Below are 23,500 nucleotides of genomic sequence, written 5' to 3'. Positions count from 1 at the left end.
GAGTAGATTAATAAATTTTATAATATTACATAGCCATAGTGTGATCAAAAATTTTCAAAGTCAGCTTGGAGTTGAATTCTACAGTAGTGTGACATCATATTCTTGAGCATCTTTAACCTCAATGAAATAGTACTTTTTAATTTCAGGTGTAATATTATGGAATTGCTCTTCAGTTGAAGTTTTTGTGTTAAATGCTTGTCAAACTTCCCAAGGCTAGCCTATAGGTAATCCCTAACAATTTATATTGAATAAATATCTTTATTTTGATAGTTACTCTAGGACATAAATTGCCATAAGCTAGAATACTGTACATGTTGGATGACATCTCATACTTTCTCACATTTTGAAGGAGATGTACATGAATGCCAATTTTGGACAAAATAATTTGATTTGCCAATTCGTCTTGTGCATTTGAGAAGCAATTCATAGTAATAAATTTGTCATTTTATTCTCTTATTTGTTTATAGTGTGCTTTTTTGCTTATTTGTATGCATACACACTAAATGTTTAAATATATGATCAAAATTCTCTTTCTTATGTGTCATTTACTGGGTAAATACCCATAATGATAAAAGCTGTCAGTAATATCTCCAATTGTTCTAGGTTGTAATATTTTTCATTACATTTATAAATTATCTATAAGAGCACTTTAATTTCTCAAGAAACATTTTAAGTGGTCAGATATTACCATGATGCATGGGAAATCAGTACTTCATTCCATATAGGATATAACGGCACGGAATTTTTTCGGGATGCAATTAATTATTTTTTATATTTTTAACTTGAAGTAAAATTAGAAGCTCAAACTTTTCAATGGTGGTAATGGTGTAAAGTAAGTAACTTTTGTAACTGATGAAAAATACTAAATCGTCTGCTCCTGTTTTTAATAGTGAAAAAATACCATTTGTCAGCGGTGGAGCATCTTTAACTGAAATAAACTCTAAATGCCTTCCTGGCATAGTCCCTACAGTAGGGTAACTACTGATGTTGGATGATCTCAGATGATTACCATTTGTATATATATGTATGGTGATCATTGGGAATTTCACAATGAGAATTAACACAGAAAAATTCTATTATATACAGGCAGTAAGTTCGCAAAAGGAAAATGATATCATCCACTTCAGGAAGGCATCGGAAAATGTTCATATGATGAACATTGGAGATTTCACACTGAGATTGACCATCTGAAAAGATTCACATTAAGACCCCGTTTTAACGATTTTCAGTTATGATTTTGTGAAGTCAAATACGGTCAAACAATCGCTCCTACTACATGATATAAACACTATTTAACATAACGGCATGTCGTAGATACGGATATTGAGGAAAAAAAAAACATTTTTTGCATGTTCAGTTATTTCCATTTTATCGATGAAATATGTTGATTGAGGCCAAGGATGTACGATTCGTTAAAGCTAAGCCACATATATATGTCAAACTGAGAGAACATCCACCAAGACCTTGAAGATACCATGACCGATGACAACAAAAGCAGGATGCCAATGTTCGACAACTCTGGGAGACATTCAAACAAAATGTCTTAAGCACCATAGACAACGACAAACCAAGTAAGGAAGTGAAGCCTAAGAACTCCGTACCTTGGATCGAAAATATCGTAAAATTCTGAAAAAAAGAAACAACTACTACACAGACAAGCACGAAAACCACACAGGGGGCCAACTCAATGAAAATGAATGTTGTCATACATTTTTTTTTGTGTTTGGTGGATGGACTGATGAGCATATATGACAGTCATGTGATATTTTTCGACAAATGCGAGATTTGAAAAATTATTAAAAAATCGGGATATTTACTATAAAACAGTTTTATAGTGAATATCCCGATTTTTTAATAATTTTTCAAATCTCGTATTTTTCGAAAAAAATCACATGACTGTCATATATGCTCATCAGTCCATCCACCAAACACAAAAAAATGTATGACAACATTCATTTTCATTGAGTTGGTCCCTTGTGGAAAACCAGTCAAATGGTCGAACTATGGCCTAGAAAACAACACCGAACCCTTTTGAAATTTCGTGAAATCAAACCGACAAGACTACTGATAAATGGCACACCTCCAAAATGAGACAATAAAAGGAAAGCGGAAATAGTACTTAACTAATTCAAATCTGTATTCTCTAAACCATCCAATAGTGAGCTTAAGACTTACGTACTTAACATTGTGTGTAAAGATGTATAATTGATGCTAGATGTTTGTCGATTTATTTGCAAAGAAATTGAAGGTGTAATTTAACGGCGATTTAATGAAATGGTGAATATATTGGGGACGGAAGTATGGGTGAGGAGGCAGGGAGTCGGCGATTTAATTAATGAAATAGTGAATATATTGGGGACGGAGGTATGGGTGAGGAGGCAGGGAGTCGGTAACAACGCCCACGGTGAGCACGTCCGTGAGTTTCATTATGAGAAAAGGAGGGTTATTTTGCCGCTATTTGGAAATTTGTTAAGGTTAATAAAGTATAAACTATTGTCATGTGGCCTCATTAAGAAATTGCAATTATTCGATATTCCACCTATACACGAAACTTGTTGTGGGATACGTGTGTGTTTTAATAAACTATCATTCACTCAATCAGGCATACCGGAGTCCGGATGTTAGTTACAGTAGATATATAGCTAAAACTGTCAGTGTGGTTTGGGTGGGGATACGGGATCATGTGGGAGCTAATACAGGGGGTATTGTCTTGATTGAACATATATTGTACTTGTTTGTATAGTAATACTTGAAAAAAAATATAATAACGACATTTGCCTACATTTTCAAATGAAATAAAGTACACAATTTTCATAAAACAAGTAGGTTAACAATCATTATTTTATTTTGTTTTTGTTTAAAACATAACCACATGGGGTAGTCTGGTAGACTTTATTCTACTAGTTAGACTATACTGGTACAGAGGTTGTCACAGTATGAGATCAATTTAATTGAATACTATGAACGGACCCTCTAGAGATAATACCTGTAGGATATACTTGTACAAGCTATGACGCTTGACTGATCATCATATCAGGTACGGTGTTATATTTGGAGTTGGGATGGGGAATCACCCCAGGGAATGACTCGAATGAGGGTTTTCAAGTTTTCAAGTTTTATTATAACCAAATGCAATACAGTATATAGGCAACAATATACATAATTACATGTATATTAAATAAAAAATTCACATATAATATACAAGATGGCGGAGGACAATCCCATACACATAAATATATAAAGAATTCCTTGACGTGTAAGTTCGTAACAAACATCTTAATAAAGGAGGAACAATACAAAAAATAACTAATGTATTTACGGCGTTACCACATATGTGACGTCATAAAAATACACTTTAAAAAATAAATAAATAATCATTCATCAATGATTAAATAGCTAGGTGTTAAATAAATGTACAGTTAATTATAAGTCGACTTTCGTTATAACGTTACACAGAGAGATTTTTCCTTGGAGGGTAGAGGTTGGAAGGTGGCCACGACGATAGACGTGTGTACAGGCATGTGCCTATAGATAGTAAGATTTAGATAGGTATCTAAATATATGACAGCTACATCTGTATCCCAATCTGTATCTGTATGGTCATGTCTTAACATCGGTTACAGCTAGGTCATGATATGGTTCAGAAGTCAATGATATAAACTGACTGTAGGAATAAAACAAGTGATTATTCTATATATAACATATTGACAGTTAAAATGTTTCTGAAAACATTAATTTTGATATAACGAGTAGTTAAGAAAATGAATAACAGTAATGAAAATAAATGTTATAATTAATGTTATAATTATCTGCAGCTTTTGCATGTTTTCAATGTAGATCTTATGTCGATAGGTGTACCACCCAAAATGAAAATACTAACGAAAAATTAAATCTATGTACAAAATATAAAATGATTGAATAAACATATTTTTAAAAGAGATGAATCCTCTGGTTTAAATATCGCCAAACACAAGGACCTAGATGACTTGTTGTGTACAAATAAGACTAATTAATTTACTTTAAGTGATCAATGTGATCATTAATATTCTGGATATTACTAACTGAAATAGGGATCCCGTCCCTCGCTAAAGTGGGACAATTTTACGCAAATTTCACCCATTTTGCAACTCATGGAAGAATTTCACATCCACCAGCGCCTTTTAACGTTAATGAAAATCTTCATTCGTCTAATTCTTGACTGTAAACTACGTAAAACCACCGAGTGCTTCGTAGTTTGAAAGCGAAAAATCACCTGTCGCCACAACTAGCTTATGTGGCTTAGCTTGAACGAATCGCACATCCTTTGCTTCAATCAACACATCTCATCGATAGAATGGAATTCATTATACATGCAAAATTGTTGGTTTTAAACAACTTTCCTCTCAAAATCTATGTCTATGATCGCCATTCGTGATTGTGTGCAACTATCGCATGCCATTCCCTAGCTTCGAGCTCACCCTAATGCCGCCTGATTGATAAAACGCACCTTTAGTCTGGGATACGCATATCCGGCGACTCCGTTAATGTTCTCCACCGTGCGGGTCTTAAACCTTGATTTACATGACAATACTTAAGGAATGATTTTTATTGTTTGTTGTTTACTGGTGTGTAAAATGCATTTTTTGTACAGATATTTTAAATGACGCGCGTCATACATGCAATCTATTGAAGATGTTTTCATACAGAAACAATAGGCCTAACCGGAAGTCAGTGTTCCGGTGTGTGTATTCTTGCGCGGCAACCACTGCGTTTACGCAAGTGTAAACGATTTCGCAGTTGGTAAGGTTATATAGCAAAGAGAAAACGGAAATGTAAATATTAACAAATAAACAAGACATATTCAACTAGTTTGTATAATAATTATATGATAATAGGGTTTTGGCATCATCTACAAACTCCGTTCAGAAATGGCTTTTTATTTTTAAAATGGGAATGTAAATGACAATTTTGAAGAGTCGCAAAAAAGGTATTAGCTTAATTTATCACCACTTTCTGAAAGAAATTTAATAAAAATAAATTGAATGCTACTTTTTCGTAAGCCGGGTCGTAAATATGTTTCCGCCGTCGTCCTAATTACCGTGCATTAGTTGATTATCACTACTTATCCTCATTTTAGACTATCGATAAAAGGCTGTTAGCCTATGGATGAAAAGACCTATTGTCTTTGTTCTGATTTTTATTACTCTTCTGCATCCAAAGTTGTTTACAATTCATTGTTGGTGGAAAGCACGCCAAATTGTCCAATGACAATTTCTAGTTATCTGTGCCATAATTATAATACTCACAAATAAAGGACAAGTTTTAATATGTTATTCACCACCAAAAGTTACCAATGTTTTGAGAATAACAATACTTACAATGCATTGGTTTTAATTTTGCAAGTACAAATAAGAGCTCAGAATGTATTTTTGGCAGTACATCCAAAAATCATTATATTTACATCTATTGTGTAGTGAAATGAGTACATACAATGTACGGTCAAATCTGTAGCTTAATGGTGGTATATAATTACAAGTTTGTGAAATGAGTACATACGTCAAACAATGAAGCTTTTTGTGTTATATAATTTCATGTCACATTTTGACACTATTGTTAGTAATTTCAAAGTTTTTTCTACATGTTTGATTCTATCATACATAAGACTTACAGAGCATGAGTTTTACAGTGCATAAATTCTGTGTTTATAAGGCATTACACATGTTTGTCTGCCCATTTCAATGATTTTCACAGCTTAATTCTTCAAACATTATAATTTTCAATAGGTTACAGAAGAAAACATAACATGTTAAAATTTTTGTCCAGGTACGGCACATATAACTTTAATGTTGCAATATTGTAACTCCAACCGCCACACATATGAAGGCTGTACAGGCAGCAGAAGTTATCTCCCTTTGTTTATGTCATTTGAAATGTCGCTGATATCCTGACTATCATAATACCAGGTGGGCGTTTCTTTTAGATATTTAGCTCGCATGTTATGCAAATTACCAATTACAACTTGTAGCTTAACAAATTATTATTATTATTATTATTATTTAATTTCGTTAAACTCCTATTAATTTTATTTAAAAGCTTTTTTGAACAACCGAGCCCAGATGTTGATCAAATCTAGTTTTGATTATTTTTGTTAAAACTGTTGATAGATATATTTATCTAACAAAAATATTTTAATTATATTATTGATTATTTTCATAAGAATATATTTTAACATATATTTGGATAAAATGTAAGCCTATATCCGCCGTCTGAATACTTCATGTTAGGAATCACGCTATGGCTATTGATATTATGTGATCAATATGCATGGCTAATGATATACACCCATTTATTTATTTTAAATCTTATCTATTGTTTTATTATGTAATGTGAGTTTTGAGACTTTAAGAAAATGAAACATATACTATTGATTTATGAATTGAACGCACAGTCAACCGTTAAGTTCAATGTGTTATTCATAATGATTAGGAAAACTATTTTACGGAAACAATAGAAAAGATTACCAACAGAAAAGACTGCTAGTTACAACTGTTTCAGCTTATTATGTACAAAATATAGTGTTACAAAATCTAAAGATAACTGTATAAGTGGCTCTATCCTGTGTACGTGGTAGATCATCTTAATGTATTTTTTTTAATAAAATTACATTTGTTCACTGGAAACTAACGAAGAACAACCTTACTGACTAAAGTCTACCACAGTATGAAACAACAACCATTTCTGTATTATTGTGCGCCAGGAAGCACACTTACCCGTGAATACTGGCTGGATACCCCGAACTAAGGAAGTTTGTAAGGCAATGCACGGTAAGTGTAGGTTTGCATTTAGATATGATTATATATGATATAGATGTAGGTCAAATGAGGAATCAGGTACTTTTTCTTTGTCGTAACAATTACTGTTATTACATTATTCATGTTAATTAATGTTTTTTTTGTGTACTGCGCATATCTCTATTGGATAAAATATATTTCAAACAAACTGCTACTCTTTGCCTCTTTACTTTCCTTATTTCATCTTTCATGAAAGCCCGTTGGGGCCTAATTAGACACGAAAATAAAAACGAGTATTGCGAATAAACGCTATGTTTACAATTAGATTGCATGTCTTCGCTGACATATTGCATTTATTCGCAATAATTAGGTTTATTGCAATCTTTTTTCTATATTTCATATCAAATTAGGTACCAATGGGTTTCCGTCCCTTTTTTCTTTTTCATCATAAAATGTTGTTTTGAAATGAGTTGACGTTTGCAGAAATCATCAATTTATAGAAAGCTACAAGTGCAAGGAGTTTGGGTTGGGTTTTTATTAGTTTAACGTCCTATAAACAGCCATGGTCATGCGGGAATAGTCGGAGAAAACCACCGACCAGCTGTCAGTACTTGGGAACTACCCCCACAAATGAAGGGTTTGCGGTAACATGTCGGGCATCTTAACAGTCGGTCACCACGGCCCCAAACGCAGAAGAACGAATTACAACAAAACCTTGAGGGCATTACGGGTCCGCTCGTCCATAACGAGCGTTTGCCTAAGTTCACTAACCTTTTTATCCCATAACTGTTATCTATTCAACTGACTTTGTGTCCTGAAACATATTGAATCATTGTTAATAAGAAAACAAATAGCAGTATGAATCCTCAACAGTATTTACTACAAAAGTATATGTATATCACACGGTCCTCGTGGGATGAAAAAGTGCCCCTCAAGGCGATCGGTGAGATATTGGTAATAGGTTTAAGTCTAAAATAAGACAAATGCCTTTAAACACTTAAAAAGAATTATGACATTTTTTCTTACAGAGCAAACAGGTGTATAATTAGGTTATTCCATTTTTGTCATCCTGGGGACTAACAAACGAAAGTGTCGTACACACTGTTTGGAAGTATAGACTATAAAAGGGTAAGTTGTTCTGTATCATATGATTAATACTATAAGACTCTTTGATGTGTGAAAATTGAGCATTTCTATTTCAAAATATTTTATTGTTATTACTAGAATTATAAACATAGTATAAATCATAAAATAATAAAATATTGTCAAATGGATCAGACAACAAGCAAAGCCTATACAATCATTTCCAATATGAATGACGGTTTGCCGAGGGTTTTACATTATGTGATCGCGAGGGTAGACTAACCCTCGCCATCCTATCCAGATATGAAAGAGTACTTTTTTTCTCATACCTCGACGTTTTATTGCAATTGAAATAAGTTTTGAAAAATCGTGACGCGTTGTTTGCATGTTTTATAACAAAACCAACATATTTCTTTAAAACAAAATACATTATTACGCGAAACTATCGCGTTTTATGCGAAACTTTCGCGTCATTACGCGAAGCATTTTGCCTTATTACGCGAAACTTTTGAACAATTAATATTTTGTTTATTATGTTATGCCACCCGAATGTACATAATCGGAAGTCTTTATCATATATTGTACCGAGGCAGTATAACACCTATATGCACATTAAGCGAATCAAAGGCCTCTTATTTGTATAAGATAAGAATTTTCTCTGTAAAGTATCAATAGGATTATTTGAGGTGCTTGTTAGGAAGAAAAAGGTTGGCCATAAGACACTACTCTGATGAACTCAGTGTTTTGGATAGTGGAATTTAAAAGTGCAATATCGATGCGACTATGACACTACACTAATATTAGACTGATGTTTCTAAAAAAAAGATCCGAGTCAATTTGCTATACATCGACCTCCGCGTGACTTTAGGATTAGTGGAAATTTTTGTCTTATACATTTGGATTTCCAATAATAAAATGTCATAAGCAGTAACACGGACGTTAAAATAAAATTCGTTGTTTATCGATGGATTTGTTAGGAAGTATAGATACTCATGGGAGTTATTTTAGCGACAGTATAGATACTAGAAAAGAAAGAATTTGCTTCGTATAAATTGTGTGTAAAATGGTAATCAGAACCTTTTCTAAAATGAACATGGAAATTTTGTGGATGCACGTGAGTACGGGAGTAAATTGTAGCTTAACGCCTGAAAGTTATTAAAAGACCATCAGATATAAATTAACAACATGGAAACAGTTTTCAGATTTAAACGATGTTTAAACATTTATTCTGAGTGAACTTTAGCGTTCCGGACAACTTCATGTGTATAGATGACAAAATTCTTGCTCGTCCATATCAAATGTGGCTTCTGGAATCAAAATATGGCATCCGAGTGCTCAAACATGCTATTATAAACAGTATTTTTCGCGTAATAACGCGAAAGTTTCGCGTAACAACGCTAACAGTTTCGCGTAACAACGCCAAAAGTTTCGCGTAATAACGTCAAAAGCTTCGCGTAATTACGCCAAAAGTTGCGCGTAATAAGGCGATAGTTTCGCGTAATTACGCGATTTTTTTTCTTTTACCAAAATGAGCTCAATCGGCTTTCGTACTAGGTAATTAGCTTCTATGTTGTAAACTTTTTATGTTTGCAATTGATTTCTAAGTAGTTAGTATATCATTGAAGTAGCTCATGTTATCATGACGATAGCTAAGTTGACGTGGCTAGAGCTGATACGACCAACACAGAAGCTGAGCTCTAGCAACATTCACAATTAGAAAAGTAAAAGCTGTTTCGGTTAACTTATGTACCTTTAACTTCGGAACAAAATGAGATGTTGTAAACCAGTAAATAATTCATATATTAATACAGTTTGTTTAAAATTTTAGATGATACTAACCTACCGTGGATTGTTCGCCGGCTCAATGCTTTTCCTGAGTATGATCAATTTGATACTTCTTTACGAATACAGACAATATTTACATCTCCAAGCATATTTGATTCAAAATAATTTCTCTGTCGAAATGAAGACAAGTGTACACAAGGCATATGCAAAAATTGCATCGGAACACAACTCAGGGACATGTTACTTTCCGAATCTTGAGCCATACGGACCGGAAGTAAAAAGATTCGTAAAAGTACGAAAGCACCATGACTGTGGTCGATGGAATCTGATTACATACAGGGAAGGGATGAAACTCATCGTTAATAAAACAGTCACTTCTCACTATCCGTTATTTGCAAACTGTTCCTATCAACCTTATGTGAAGGAAGTTGAACACGATAGTAGAAAGTTGTTCTTAAAAGAACGATTCCGAACATTTAACGAATCTATTGATATCACTGATCAGTTTTGCATGGTTAGTTGTTTCAATACAAAGAAAACGTTGCTAGGACAGCAACACTTTGCATCTGTCATTAGAAATGAAACGTTGATGAAGTTAAGACAAGGATATCGGTCTGATATCGCTAACCCGGCGTTAAGAAGACCCATGGATGTCGTTATGGTTGGTCTCGAGTCGACATCCAGACTGAATTTTCTCCGTCAGATGAACTATACGAAGGCCTTCTTGGATAGTATCTCTACTGTAGACATGCTAGGGTACAATAAGGCAGGCCTTAACACGTTACCGAACACAGCCCCCATACTCACAGGCATGACGCTGCAGGAGATGAATATTTCTCATGGATTCTTCGATAAATATCCATTTGTCTGGAAAGACTACATGAACGCTGGCTATCTGACATTTTTTAGCGAGGATGCGTCTTCTTTCGGGATATTTAACTACCTTAACAGCGGTTTTAAATATTTACCTGTAGACTATTACATGCGGCAGTTTATATCAGGATTAGAATCAACCAACAGGAATCAAACAAATAAACTCTGTTCGGGAAATTCACTCATATTACAAGCTGTGTTTGATCAGTTATCCGAGTTCATTACCACATATCATGACGTCCCAAAGTTTGCATTTTCTAACATTTGTAAACCGACACATGATAACGCTAATGGGCTAGGCATTGAGGATCTACCTCTCGCGAGGACACTTACGAGCCTCCAAAAACGTGGAGCCCTGGACAATACCGTGCTGATTGTCTTTGGGGACCATGGTAGTCGATACGGTAACATAAGAAATACATATCAAGGGAGAATAGAGGAAAACATGCCAGCGCTGTTTATCTCCCTTCCGCTTTGGTTTCGTCAAGAACAACGTGAATTATATGAAAATCTGAAATCTAATAGAAAGAAATTAACAAGTAACATCGATATATATGCTACACTTCAGGATATACTAGAAATAGGTAAAGGCCACATAGCGCCGAGTTACAATGGGAAATACGGAACCAGCCTTCTGAGGAATATTAGGACGAACAGGACATGTGAGGATTTAAAGATACCAACACACTTCTGTGTCTGCCAGAACTTCTACAGTATTTATTCCACTGAATCAAAAATCGTCCGTGAAATATCACTTTGGGTGGTGAAAGAAATTAACACGATGCTAGTGAATGTTCCTGTATGTGTAGATTTGGCCTTGAATAATATCAGTCATGCGTGGAAGTCTATGAATACAACTAATGTTACGCGTCACCGCTTCATGGGGACTACGTAATACAGTTCAGTGTTCTACCGAGCCATGCTGAATTTGAGGTCACCGTCATGTATTATGGAGAGAGATTCTCTCTACTTGGTGATATATTACGTACAAATAAATACGAGAGAGAATCGTATTGTGTCTCTAGTCATAAGAATATGGCGGTTTTGGAGAGATATTGCTATTGTCGAGATCAATTATCATCTTCGAACTTTATAAATAATGCCACACCTACATAACACGTATCTTTGCTGTATACCCATCCTGAACTTACTTGGATGGATTTTTATATTACTTCAGACGTTGTCATCAACTATAAGAAATACACGTTGTTATCTCCGCATCACAAACACTAAGATACATGCACCCCCATTTGCTTGTGTTTATAATTGTATGGGGATGATTCATGAGTATTATAATTGTTTTGACATCCCAGTGATTGATATGGTTCAGTGAATTTGATCGATATAAGGCAGTGTAAATTAAATGATTATATTTCCCATTAATTAATGTTTGTTTTTGTCTGTGTAAGGGTTATACTACCTCAGTATGTCTGGTGTTAGGATAATACTTTCTCTGTTTGTCTAGCGTTAGGGTTATATTGTCTCCGTATTATTTATATGGTCTTAAATAACAGGACTGTCACCTAGAAGGCCTGTCACTTCAGCGCTTCCTTTTGTAGTCTTACATCGGAGGCCCGTCCCCTCATGATCAGCGCATCTCTATATAGTCTAACATAGGAGGCCCGTCACCTCAGCGCATCTCTATATAGTCTTAAAACACAGTTTACGTAAATCCTTTTGTTCTTTCGGTGTTATATTTCATGTGATGTACAGGATGTACCCATAACTGGTCGAATGACATGTAGCCGGTTTATATTAAGATTTTCGACCGCTGCCCGGTTCATATGTGAATATTTACATTTTGCCACTGTGACTCCCATTACTCTAATGATAATCGTGATCTGCATTATGTGCCAATAAATGCAGCCTAGACTTGGTGTAGTAATATCTACATAAATGAATGTGAGTCTTGTTTACTGACACCATGTTAGTCCGCGCGGGAAAATTAACATGAAAGTTGAATGAACCATTTTGGTTATGAAACTTATGAAAAAAAATCTTTTAAATGTCTGGATAATTGAAATTAAACTGAAAAGCTATTGAAAAACATTGAAATTTTGTTATCTTTTTCAATTTTTTTATTGGGACTATATTTTATCACATTGAACTTGGCTGTTGAGGTTACATGGTTGAAGCGGGAAATTCAAATGTTAACTCGCATCCAAATTATGTTTTACTTTGAACTAGAAAGTAAAATGTAAATATAACAATTAAAGGATTGTTTTATTGCATTTATTGGAGATATAAATGCAATCTGGGTGGCAGATAAATAATCATAGTGCCCTAACGGGTGCTATTCTATTTATCTGCCACCCAGATTGCATTTATGTCTCCAATAAATGCAATCTAACAATTCTTTTAATTGTTAAATATTTTTGGACAGTCACTTATAAATCAGTTTGGTAGTAAATCCTGAGCACAGCTCGAAGTGTCAAGGCATAAGTAATTCCAGAAGAGTTTCAAAACACTTTTATAAGAGATACATGTTTGTGTCTTGAACAACATACACATTATAGACAATATTGACAGCATTCAGAATTTCAAGCTGAATGTATTAATTCCATCTTTGAAAATGATTTTTGAACGCATCCTGTCCTGCTTTCTTCTGCACGAGCGTGTTCCATGCTGAACATACATACATACACAACATATGGTGATCTTTGGCCATTTGCATTTCAACATTGTTTCCACATCATTTTACATAATGTAAGCTCCTACAACCCTGCAACAACACCTGTTAGAACAGCTGAGTACATTCCGATAAATCCAATGGACATAATCTGTTGGGGTTAATCAATAGAAGGGTGACTATGAGTATTTTAGGTGCACCAGGTTTATATGTGATGAATGATTTGTATAGTAGGGTTTTATTAACACAAAAGGAACTGTGTTATAAGTTAGAAATCAGCCTCAAACTGAACTATATGTGTGAGAGGGAACAGCACTCGGACCTTACGAGCCTCGTTGCTGTACCCTCTCAAACATATAGTACAGTTTTCGGCGTATCTCCTTAACTTACATAGGAGGCCCGTCACCTCAGCGCATCTCTATATAGTCTAACATAGGAGGCCCGTCACCTCAGCACATCTCTATATAGTCTCACATAGGAGGCCCGTCACCTCAGCACGTCTCTATATAGTCTAACATAGGAGGTCCGTCACCTCAGCGCATCTCTATATAGTCTAACATAAGAGGCCCGTCACCTCAGCGCATCTCCATATAGTCTTACATAGGAGGCCGGTCACCTCAGCGCATCTCTATATAGCCTAACATAGGAGGCCCGTCACCTCAGCGCATCTCTATAGTCTTACATAGGAGGCCCGTCACCTCAGCGCATCTCTATATAGTCTAACATAGGAGGCTCGTCACCTCAGCGCATCTCTATATAGTCTAACATAGGAGGCCGTCACCTCAGCGCATCTCTATATAGTCTAACATAGGAGGCCCGTCACCTCAGCGCATCTCTATAAAGTCTTACATAGGAGGCCCGTCTACTCAGCGCATCTCTTTATAGTCTAACATAGGAGGTCAGTCATATCAGCGCATCTCTATATAGTCTAACATAGGAGGCTCGTCACCTCAGCGCATCTCTATATAGTCTAACATAGGAGGCCCGTCACCTCAGCACATCTCTATATAGTCTAACATAGGAGGCTCGTCACCTCAGCGCATCTCTATATAGCCAACATAGGAGGCTCGTCACCTCAGCACATCTCTATATAGTCTAACATAGGAGGCCCGTCACCTCAGCGCATCTCTATATTGTTTAACATAGGAGGCTCGTCACCTCAGCGCATCTCTATATAGTCTTACATAGGAGGCTCGTCACCTAGGAGGCCCGTCACCTCAGCGCATCTCTATATAGTCTTACAAAGGAGACAGTCAGTAGGAGACCGTATTTAACACTATGTACAAACCACATCGACTCGCTCCTTTTACACAAAATAAAATGAAATAAAAACTATGTATACTTACCATGTCCAGTATTTTCTATTATCTAAATACAAAGTATCGGTGTTCACATTTATTGCTAATTTTGTTCTCTTACATAAATGTTCATCACTGTCTTAATACTAATAGTAATACTGTATATGCAAATGCACTGGTTGTTAGTGCAAGACTTGCAATTTTCTTTATTTCTTTTAACTTTACATTTCGCCAGAAAAGATGCATGTTTATATACATTCCAACAAAACGTAATTTACAATAACATAAAAACACATACACAGATACCCCCATCACGTACACGACCGGTAACGCTAGTGTAGAGGGTGAGACTTCCAAGACTTGAAAGTATTTTTATTTTGAAAGAAACAACTGCTTCAAAGTTTGATGACAAATAGGATGACCATGATTCTCCACAGTGGCCCATACCAATATTCATGTATATGTATACATGTATCCAATACGACAGAGACAATGGAGAAGAGTAATTGCGCCAAGAATCGTCCATTTTTTTCTTACCCGTTAAATAATCATTTGGTATTTATGGTAATATCCAAGCCAGCTTCACGCAAATTCAAACAAATGAAATTAATAGCCACCGAGAGTTGATCATCATTTTTCAAACAAGATCATTCACCTAACAAGGCAAACACACTACTATAGTATCACTTTGAGAAGCGCCAGACAAAAGTTGATGTACACTGGCACAGCCTCGGGTTCGGCATACAAGACGTCGCACCACCAAAGCGTTAGAGACCGAGGAAGCAGGGATGTTGGACAATTGCTATCATATCACAGTGATATAAGATACTATAAGAATTGGTTTACTTCCGATATGTCTATACATTGCATAGAAAGAATATACGTACGTACCCGGCCTACTATACATTTAGGCCAGGTACGAAATGGTCCCTATATGTCTAAGTGGAGCACTACCTCAGAAAATCACTCGTTCACAGTTTCTATACTTTGTGTTGTAGGTTTCCAATTATTCCAAGCGTATACATGCATTAATATATTATTTTTGTCCAAAAAAAAAAAAAAAAAAAAAAAAAAAAGCAAACAAAAAATACATGGGACTTCAACATAAATTTAACAGGACATTTACATTACATGTCTATTACAAAAATATAATAATAATAATGATAAAAAACATAGCATAGCATGCTGAGTAAGTACTTGTACGTGGGAAAACAACTGTTTGAAATATTTTGGTGAAGATGAATTTGCTAATTACTATATTTGATAGATTAGTTTTGCCGGCTATTAGAATCTTTACAGATAAAAAAGTATGTCCTTGTACGTGTATTTTGATTGCATATGAACAGCTAATACTAATAATAGTATTGGTAAGGGGAGGTAACCCAGATTGACTTTACTCAGCAGCCATAAAGACAGGGAAAACAGAACAAAAACCAACAAAATTAAAAAAAATAATATATATATAGATAAAAATAAAAACAAACATACATAGTACACAAATGAATAGGAGCTTCTAGGCATAAGTATATATGTAGACAACATATTGATTTGCGAAGCTAGAGATATCTAATAAACCAAAAAATATAGAAACCAATATGCAAACTCAATACTAATCACATGCATATAGATAGAGAAATCATGAACTGAAGATGGTTTGCCAGCCTTCCCATGATTTGTTGAAGTCATCAATACTAATATTTTCTGTGCAATTGTTTTTTCAATATTAAATCGATATCTAAGTATGTTTTAATATCATTGAAAGTAAGCTTATTACCTTTTCTGGAAGAAACATAGATGAGGTATTTTGTATGAAGTTTTAAAAATTTAGAGGAAAGTAAGTTTGATAATTGTTGTGTCTCCCAAATAGGATTGACATTAGATCTAGTTCTACATTTTTATCATTGCATTTTTAATCTATCTAATTAGGTGTTGGCAAAGAATTTTAGTTTCATCACATTCCCCAAATAAATGTGTGATGCTTTCAGTTTCTATTTTATATAGATTACATGTGTTGCAATTCTTTACTCCATTGTCTTTTAAGTACATATTAAGGGGAAGAATTCTGTGTTGTAGCCTATTTTTGAACCATTTCAAGATATTTGTGTATATTTTTTTCCAATTTTCTATTTGAATTTTGGGATTTAAAAGCCATTTCAATTCTGCAGTGTTATTATTTTGATTTGATTTTGTCAGATTTCTATATATATCCTTACATCTCTTCTTGTTTTAAGGATTTGCATATGATGTGGAATAAAAGGTTTATTGATAATGCAATTTGATTCTTTTTCATCTAATTTCGTCTAATCTTAAGGCACTTTTAATTGATTCACATATTCTTCTATAAAACAAGAAATTTGAAGATTTTCCATTAAATATTTACTTAAAATTTGTAAAACTTAAACTTTTTTGACCTGCATCTAAAAAATCAGATACATATTTCACTCCCTTCTGCTACCATTCATTCTGGAAGAAGGACACATGGCCTATTTTTAGAGCCGGGTTGTACCAAATAGGAGATTTCAATATTTCTCTATAATTTGTTATTAAGTTCAAACGGCCATCCTTAATATCTACTTTACCACTCATAAGACGTCAAATTCATAGTCAAATTCATGCTATAATTTGTAGACCTGCCGTATAATTTTCCTTTGAAAAGACAATCATATTTATATGTGAAAAAATAATGTCTCGCTGTGAATTTGATATAAGTGATATCAAACAAGTAAAATAAAATGCATACAGACGTTTAAATAATTGTTTTCACAAACATTTCTTTACTCCATTAGCACTAATTGTAGCTCTAAAGACGACACCATTATTTGTCTAACAGTCTTTTGAGCTACAATATTGCATATATGTCGGGGCATCTTAACCACTTGGCCACCGCGGTCCCTTACGCGTCCAGAACGAAGTGCAACAAAACCTAAGGGCACCACGGAACCGCTCGTCCATCACGATACTTCTCCGATGTTTTAAGAACGAGCTTACGTTTGCCTAAATTCACCAACCTTTTAAACCCATAAAGGTTACCAATACAACTGATATTTTTCCTGAAGTATATTGAATCATTGTTAATAGGAGAACAAATAGCAGTATGAATCCTTAACAGCATTTACTACAAAGGTATATGTTTGTCACACGGTCCTCCAGGCGATCGGTGAGATATTGGTAATGGGTTTAAGTCTAAAATAAGACAAATGCCTTAAACAGCAAAATAAATTGGACAATTTTTCATATCGTGCAAACAGGTGTATAATGAATTAATGAATGAGTTACTCTACTATTGCCATCTGGGGGACTAACAAACGGAAGTGTTGTGGAAGTATATACTATAAAAGGGTAAGTTATTCTGTATCACATGATCAATACTATAATACTCTTTAATATGTGGATATGAAGGATTTTTTTTTCAAAATATTTTATGGTAATACAAGAATTATAAACATAGTATAAATCATAAAATAATAAAGTATTATCGGATGGATCAGCCAACTATACAACTCCTTTCCAATTTAAAGGGTAGACTATCCCTTTCTTCCATTCTTGACAGGGTTATCCAGCGGTTGCTAGGGAAAAGATAACCCTGTCTTTTACCGGGGTAGGGAAAAGACAACCAACCTGTCTTTTACCGGGGTAGGGAAAAGACAGCTCACACGTGCTGGACAGTGACGTCATCGATACTTGCGGCGACCATTTTTACGCAGATGGATGTTCATATCAACTGTATTTTCACCATTTCTCATTAATGTATAGGAGAAAAAAATCAAACAAGGGCCTGGCAGGTGGACAGGGATATCTCAACCTTCGTGAAAGACTTTAACCAGCAATCCTCGGTTGAGATATCCCTGTCCACCTGACAGGCCCATGTAAGATTCTATTAATCCTTCATTTCTACATATGAAAGAGTGTTTTTTTCTCTTTTTTTTCTCTTTCCTCGACTTTTTATTGCAATTGAAATAAGTTTGGGAAAAAACCGTGACTGCAAATCAATTCTCCGTACATAATAAATTTGTTGTCTGCATGCTTTATAACAAAACCAGCCTAGTTTCTGAAAAAGAAGTTTAAAGGTGGGGTTGTAAAATCCGCCCACGCTCCGATGTTTTTCCAAAGTTTGCAGTGTTAAAGGTCTAGGTACGTAATTAATTTATATATGTGCTTTTTTATCTATTTTGTATTTTCTAAAAAGGCATAAAGGGCATAAGGTAATGTTTTCTAACAAAACATTGGGTATGTGTCAAGGGGACTTATATATTTTTGTTAATAAATGATACTTCATTCTTTATTTTATACCCATTGATGATTTTGTTTATTTATCAATTTTAACATAAACTGATTTAAATAAATAAAAAAAAAATTGCAGGATAAAATTTGAGATATTGGATTTGCTCGAAATACTTGCGTGTGATCGATTTTGTTTTCACTTTCATACCATTTTAAAAACCGCTTTAGATATAATCTTTTTCCCGATTCTTTAAAAAATGAAATCCAGGAAAAAACATTTCATAGGCTGAAATGTAGACAGGATGTTTTTCTTAAAAATCAATATTTTCCCTAGATGACTGTAAATTCAAATTCGTCATAGACATCATAATAAAACAACAGTTAGTGATACAATTTTGTAAACTTACATATATAGTATGTGATTAGTGCATTTGTATTCTTTATAAAGTTATCTGCCCTTTTATATAGGTATCGATTATGATGTAATGCTTTTGTGGATGAAATACGCCGTTTTGTCGACGTTACCACCCTTGCAATCAAATGGCGTAACAGGCGATACCTACCAACAAGGGCAGATGTATAGCGCAGATACAGAATCATGACGAGCACCAATGTACACAAGTGCTTCAAATTATGTAACATAGCATAAGCCATATTTGATTGATTGCTTCATACAGTATATATAGTTACACAAATGAAACATAAAGAATTTCTTGCAGGTTTCAAATACTTAATTTTAGTACACGCCTCTATCTGTATATCTGTAGTTTCACAAGTTTGCATTAGAAATGTTTAAAACACCATATGCTTAGAGCTAGGCTCTCACAAACGGAACAAGCTACGGCACTCAACTTTGGACATACAAGAGTTCTTGAAACGTACGTTCGATTTTTACAATAATGTAAAAATAATTTTTCGAACGAACTTCAACGTATACGTTTGGTTATTTACATCAAATGAGGTCATACTTAAGTGAAACATTAACATTAACATGTAAATGTTTGAAGGGCGCATAAGAAAGAGCATATTCTCAGGCACATATAATAGCCCCTTTCAAGGCCATTACATCTCAAATGGCGGAGATAGACCCCTTTGAAAATGGAAATTTAATTTTTTTCCCGACAAAAATATTAGTTTCAGAGCCTTTAATATTTAACATATAAAATTGAATTTTTGTTTTGTATAGGCATAGCATGGACAAATGTCTATAGAAGTTATGCTTCACATTGGCTTTGACCTTCGTTCAAGGTCACATGGGTCAAATAGGCTGAAATATGTAAACGACTTCTTCCTAATAGCCATGAAGCTAAGAGACTTGAGATTTTGCCTGTGGCATGCTGGGATGAAGGCTATAAAGTCTATTCAAAGGAATGACCTTGAACTTCATTCAAGGTCACATGGGTTTAATAAGCTAAAATCTTTGAATAACTTTCTCCTAATAACCAAGAGGCCTAGAGACCTGATATTGGGTCACACTACGATAAAGGGCTACCAAATTTGTTCAAATGAATGGCATTGACCTTCATTCAAGGCCCTGCGTTAAATAGGCTCAAATCTTTAAACAACTTCTTAATACATGTAACCAAGATGATTATAGATCTGATGTTAGCCCTGTGGCACGCTGAGACGAAGGGCTATAAAGTCAATTCAAATGAATGACCCTGACCTCCATTCAAGGTCATAGGGGTAAGATAGTCTAAAATATTTTAATGACTTCTTCTAAATACATATAACCAAGATGCCAAGAGATCTAATATGGGGTCTGTGGCGTGTGGAAGAATGAATACTAAGTTTGTTCAAATGAATGACATTGATCAAGTTTCAAGAGGTTAAAACATTTGATATTACCGGATCATTCATACTGACTCTCTAATATATCTTGAGTATGCACCATGATTACCAGATAACAGGTGAGCGATTCGGGTCCTTTGTGCCCGTGTTGTCTATTTCAGCGCTGTCCGTTCGTCCTCTCGGTAAGGGCACATACGAAGACTACAAACGGATGACAGGAAGGACACATAAATACACATGTGCAGCTATAATCATTATTGTATTCGTTCGTTCTTTTGTTTGGTCGTTTATTGATCTTTCTTTTGTTCGTTTGTTCTTCCGTTCACTCGTTATTTCTTTCTTTCGGTCGTGCCCTCGTTGATTCCCTGTATTTGAAGCTAAGGGAAAAAGCGATCGATAACCGGGATGGAAATCCCGTATTTTACGCGCAATCAAATTTAGCTTCTTTTTTTTCGAATCTAATTTGGTACCAATGAGTTTCTGTTCCTTTTTCATCATAAAATGTTTTACTGAGTCGACGACTGCAGAATTTATTAATTTATCGAAAGCTGCACGCGTAAGAACGAATAGCAACAAAACCTTGAGGGCACCACGGGTCTGCTCGCCCATGATAATACTTCTCTGTTGTTTTAAGAACGAGCTTACGTTTGCCTAAGTTCACTTACCGTGTTGAACCCATAAATGTCATAGAACATTGTTTCATGAAAAAATGAATCATTGCTAATACGAAAAAATAGCAGTATGAATCTTTAACACCATTTACTACGAAGGTATATGTATACCTACAGTTCCTCGCGTGGTTGAAAAAGTGCTCGTGCAGGCGAAAGGCAAGATCAGTGAGATAATTTTATTGGTTTAGGTCTAAAATAAGACAAACGCCCGTCATTTATCTACAGATCCTCAGTAGAAAATTATTTAGTTACCATTTACAAAATAGTCTATATATCTATATAATAGTCTATATATCTATGTAATAGTCTATATATCTATGAAATAGTCGATATATCTATGTAATAGTCTATATTATTTATGTTAAATAAATAATATTGTGTTGACGAGTAATATAACGTGAATAAAAAATTCTAAATGTTCTTAATATCAACCCAGGACCCGCATGATTGAAGTAGATCATGTTATCATGACGATAGCCAAGTTGACGTGGCTAGAGTTGATACGACCAACACAGAAGCTGAGCTCTCGCAACATTCACATTTAGAAAAATAAAAGCAGTTTCGGGTAAGGTATTTACCTTAAACATTGAAACAAAATGAGATTTTATAAACCAGGAAATAATTTATGTTTTAATGCATTATTTTTTTTTTTAATTTCAGATGATGCTAACTTACCGTGGATTGTTCGCCTGCTCAATGGTTTTCCTGGTTATAATCAATTTTATACTTCTTTACGAATACAGACAATATTTACATCTCCAAACATATTTGATACAAGATAATTTCTCTGTCGAAATGAAGACAAGTGTACACAAGGCATATGCAAAAAGTGCATCGGAACACAACTCAGGCACATGTTACTTTCCGAATCTTGAGCCATACGGACCGGAAGTAAAAAGATTCGTAAAAGTACGAAAGCACCATGACTGTGGTCGATGGAATCTGATTACATACAGGGAAGGGATGAAAATCATCGTTAATAAAACAGTCACTTCTCACTATCCGTTATTTGCAAACTGTTCCTATCAACCTTATGTGAAGGAGGTTGAACACGATAGTAGAAAGTTGTTCTTAAAAGAAAGATTCCGAACATTTAACGAATCTATTGATATCACTGATCAGTTTTGCATGGTTAGTTGTTTCAATACAAAGAAAATGTTGCTAGGAGAGCAACACTTTGCATCTGTCATAAGAAATGAAACGTTGATGAAGTTTAGACAAGGATATCGGTCTGATATCGCTAACCCAGCGTTAAGACGACCCATGGATGTCGTTATGGTTGGTCTCGAGTCGACATCCAGACTGAATTTTCTCCGTCAGATGAACTATACGAAAGCCTTCCTGGATAGTATCTCTACTGTAGACATGTTAGGGTACAATAAGGCAGGCCTTAACACGTTACCGAACACAGCCCCCATACTGACAGGCATGACGCTGCAGGAGATGAATATTTCTCATGGATTCTTCGATAAATATCCATTTGTCTGGAAAGACTACATGAACGCTGGCTATCTGACATTTTTTAGCGAGGATGCGTCTTCTAACGGGATATTTACCTACCTTAACAGCGGTTTTAAATATTTACCTGTAGACTATTACATGCAGCCGTTTATATCAGGATTAGAATCAGCCAACATGAATCAAACAAATGAACTCTGTTCGGGAAATTCACTCATATTACAAGCTGTGTTTGATCAGTTATCCGAGTTCATCACCACATATCATGACGTCCCAAAGTTTGCATTTTCTAACATTTGTAAACCGACACATGATAACGCTAATGGGCTAGGCATTGAGGATCTACCTCTCGCGAGGACACTTACGAGCCTCCAAAAACGTGGAGCCCTGGACAATACCGTGCTGATTGTCTTTGGGGACCATGGTAGTCGATACGGTAACATAAGAAATACATATCAAGGGAGAATAGAGGAAAACATGCCAGCGCTGTTTATCTCCCTTCCGCTTTGGTTTCGTCAAGAACAACGTGAATTATATGAAAATCTGAAATCTAATAGAAAGAAATTAACAAGTAACATCGATATATATGCTACACTTCAGGATATACTAGAAATAGGTAAAGGCCACATAGCGCCGAGTTACAATGGGAAATACGGAACCAGCCTTCTGAGGAATATTAGGACGAACAGGACATGTGAGGATTTAAAGATACCAACACACTTCTGTGTCTGCCAGAACTTCTACAGTATTTATTCCACTGAATCAAAAATCGTCCGTGAAATATCACTTTGGGTGGTGAAAGAAATTAACACGATGCTAGTGAATGTTCCTGTATGTGTAGATTTGGCCTTGAATAATATCAGTCATGCGTGGAAGTCTATGAATACAACTAATGTTACGTCACCGCTTCATGGGGACTAG

At 35.0% G+C, this 23,500-nt stretch overlaps 1 protein-coding gene and 1 pseudogene across 1 annotated transcript; both read left to right on the top strand.

The window, feature by feature from the left end:
* Positions 1–9,694: 9,694 nt before the first annotated feature.
* On the top strand, positions 9,695–11,627 carry LOC138308689 (uncharacterized; annotated as a pseudogene).
* A 10,289-nt stretch (positions 11,628–21,916) lies between these two features.
* On the top strand, positions 21,917–23,500 carry LOC138308688 (uncharacterized). The gene has a single exon (XM_069249721.1). The coding sequence runs from the start codon at positions 21,917–21,919 to the stop codon at positions 23,498–23,500; it is 1,584 nt and encodes a 527-aa protein (XP_069105822.1).

This window comes from Argopecten irradians, chromosome 15 (genome assembly GCF_041381155.1).
Source record: "Argopecten irradians isolate NY chromosome 15, Ai_NY, whole genome shotgun sequence".
Taxonomy (NCBI): domain Eukaryota; kingdom Metazoa; phylum Mollusca; class Bivalvia; order Pectinida; family Pectinidae; genus Argopecten; species Argopecten irradians.
This window is presented reverse-complemented; position numbering and strand designations above follow the sequence as displayed.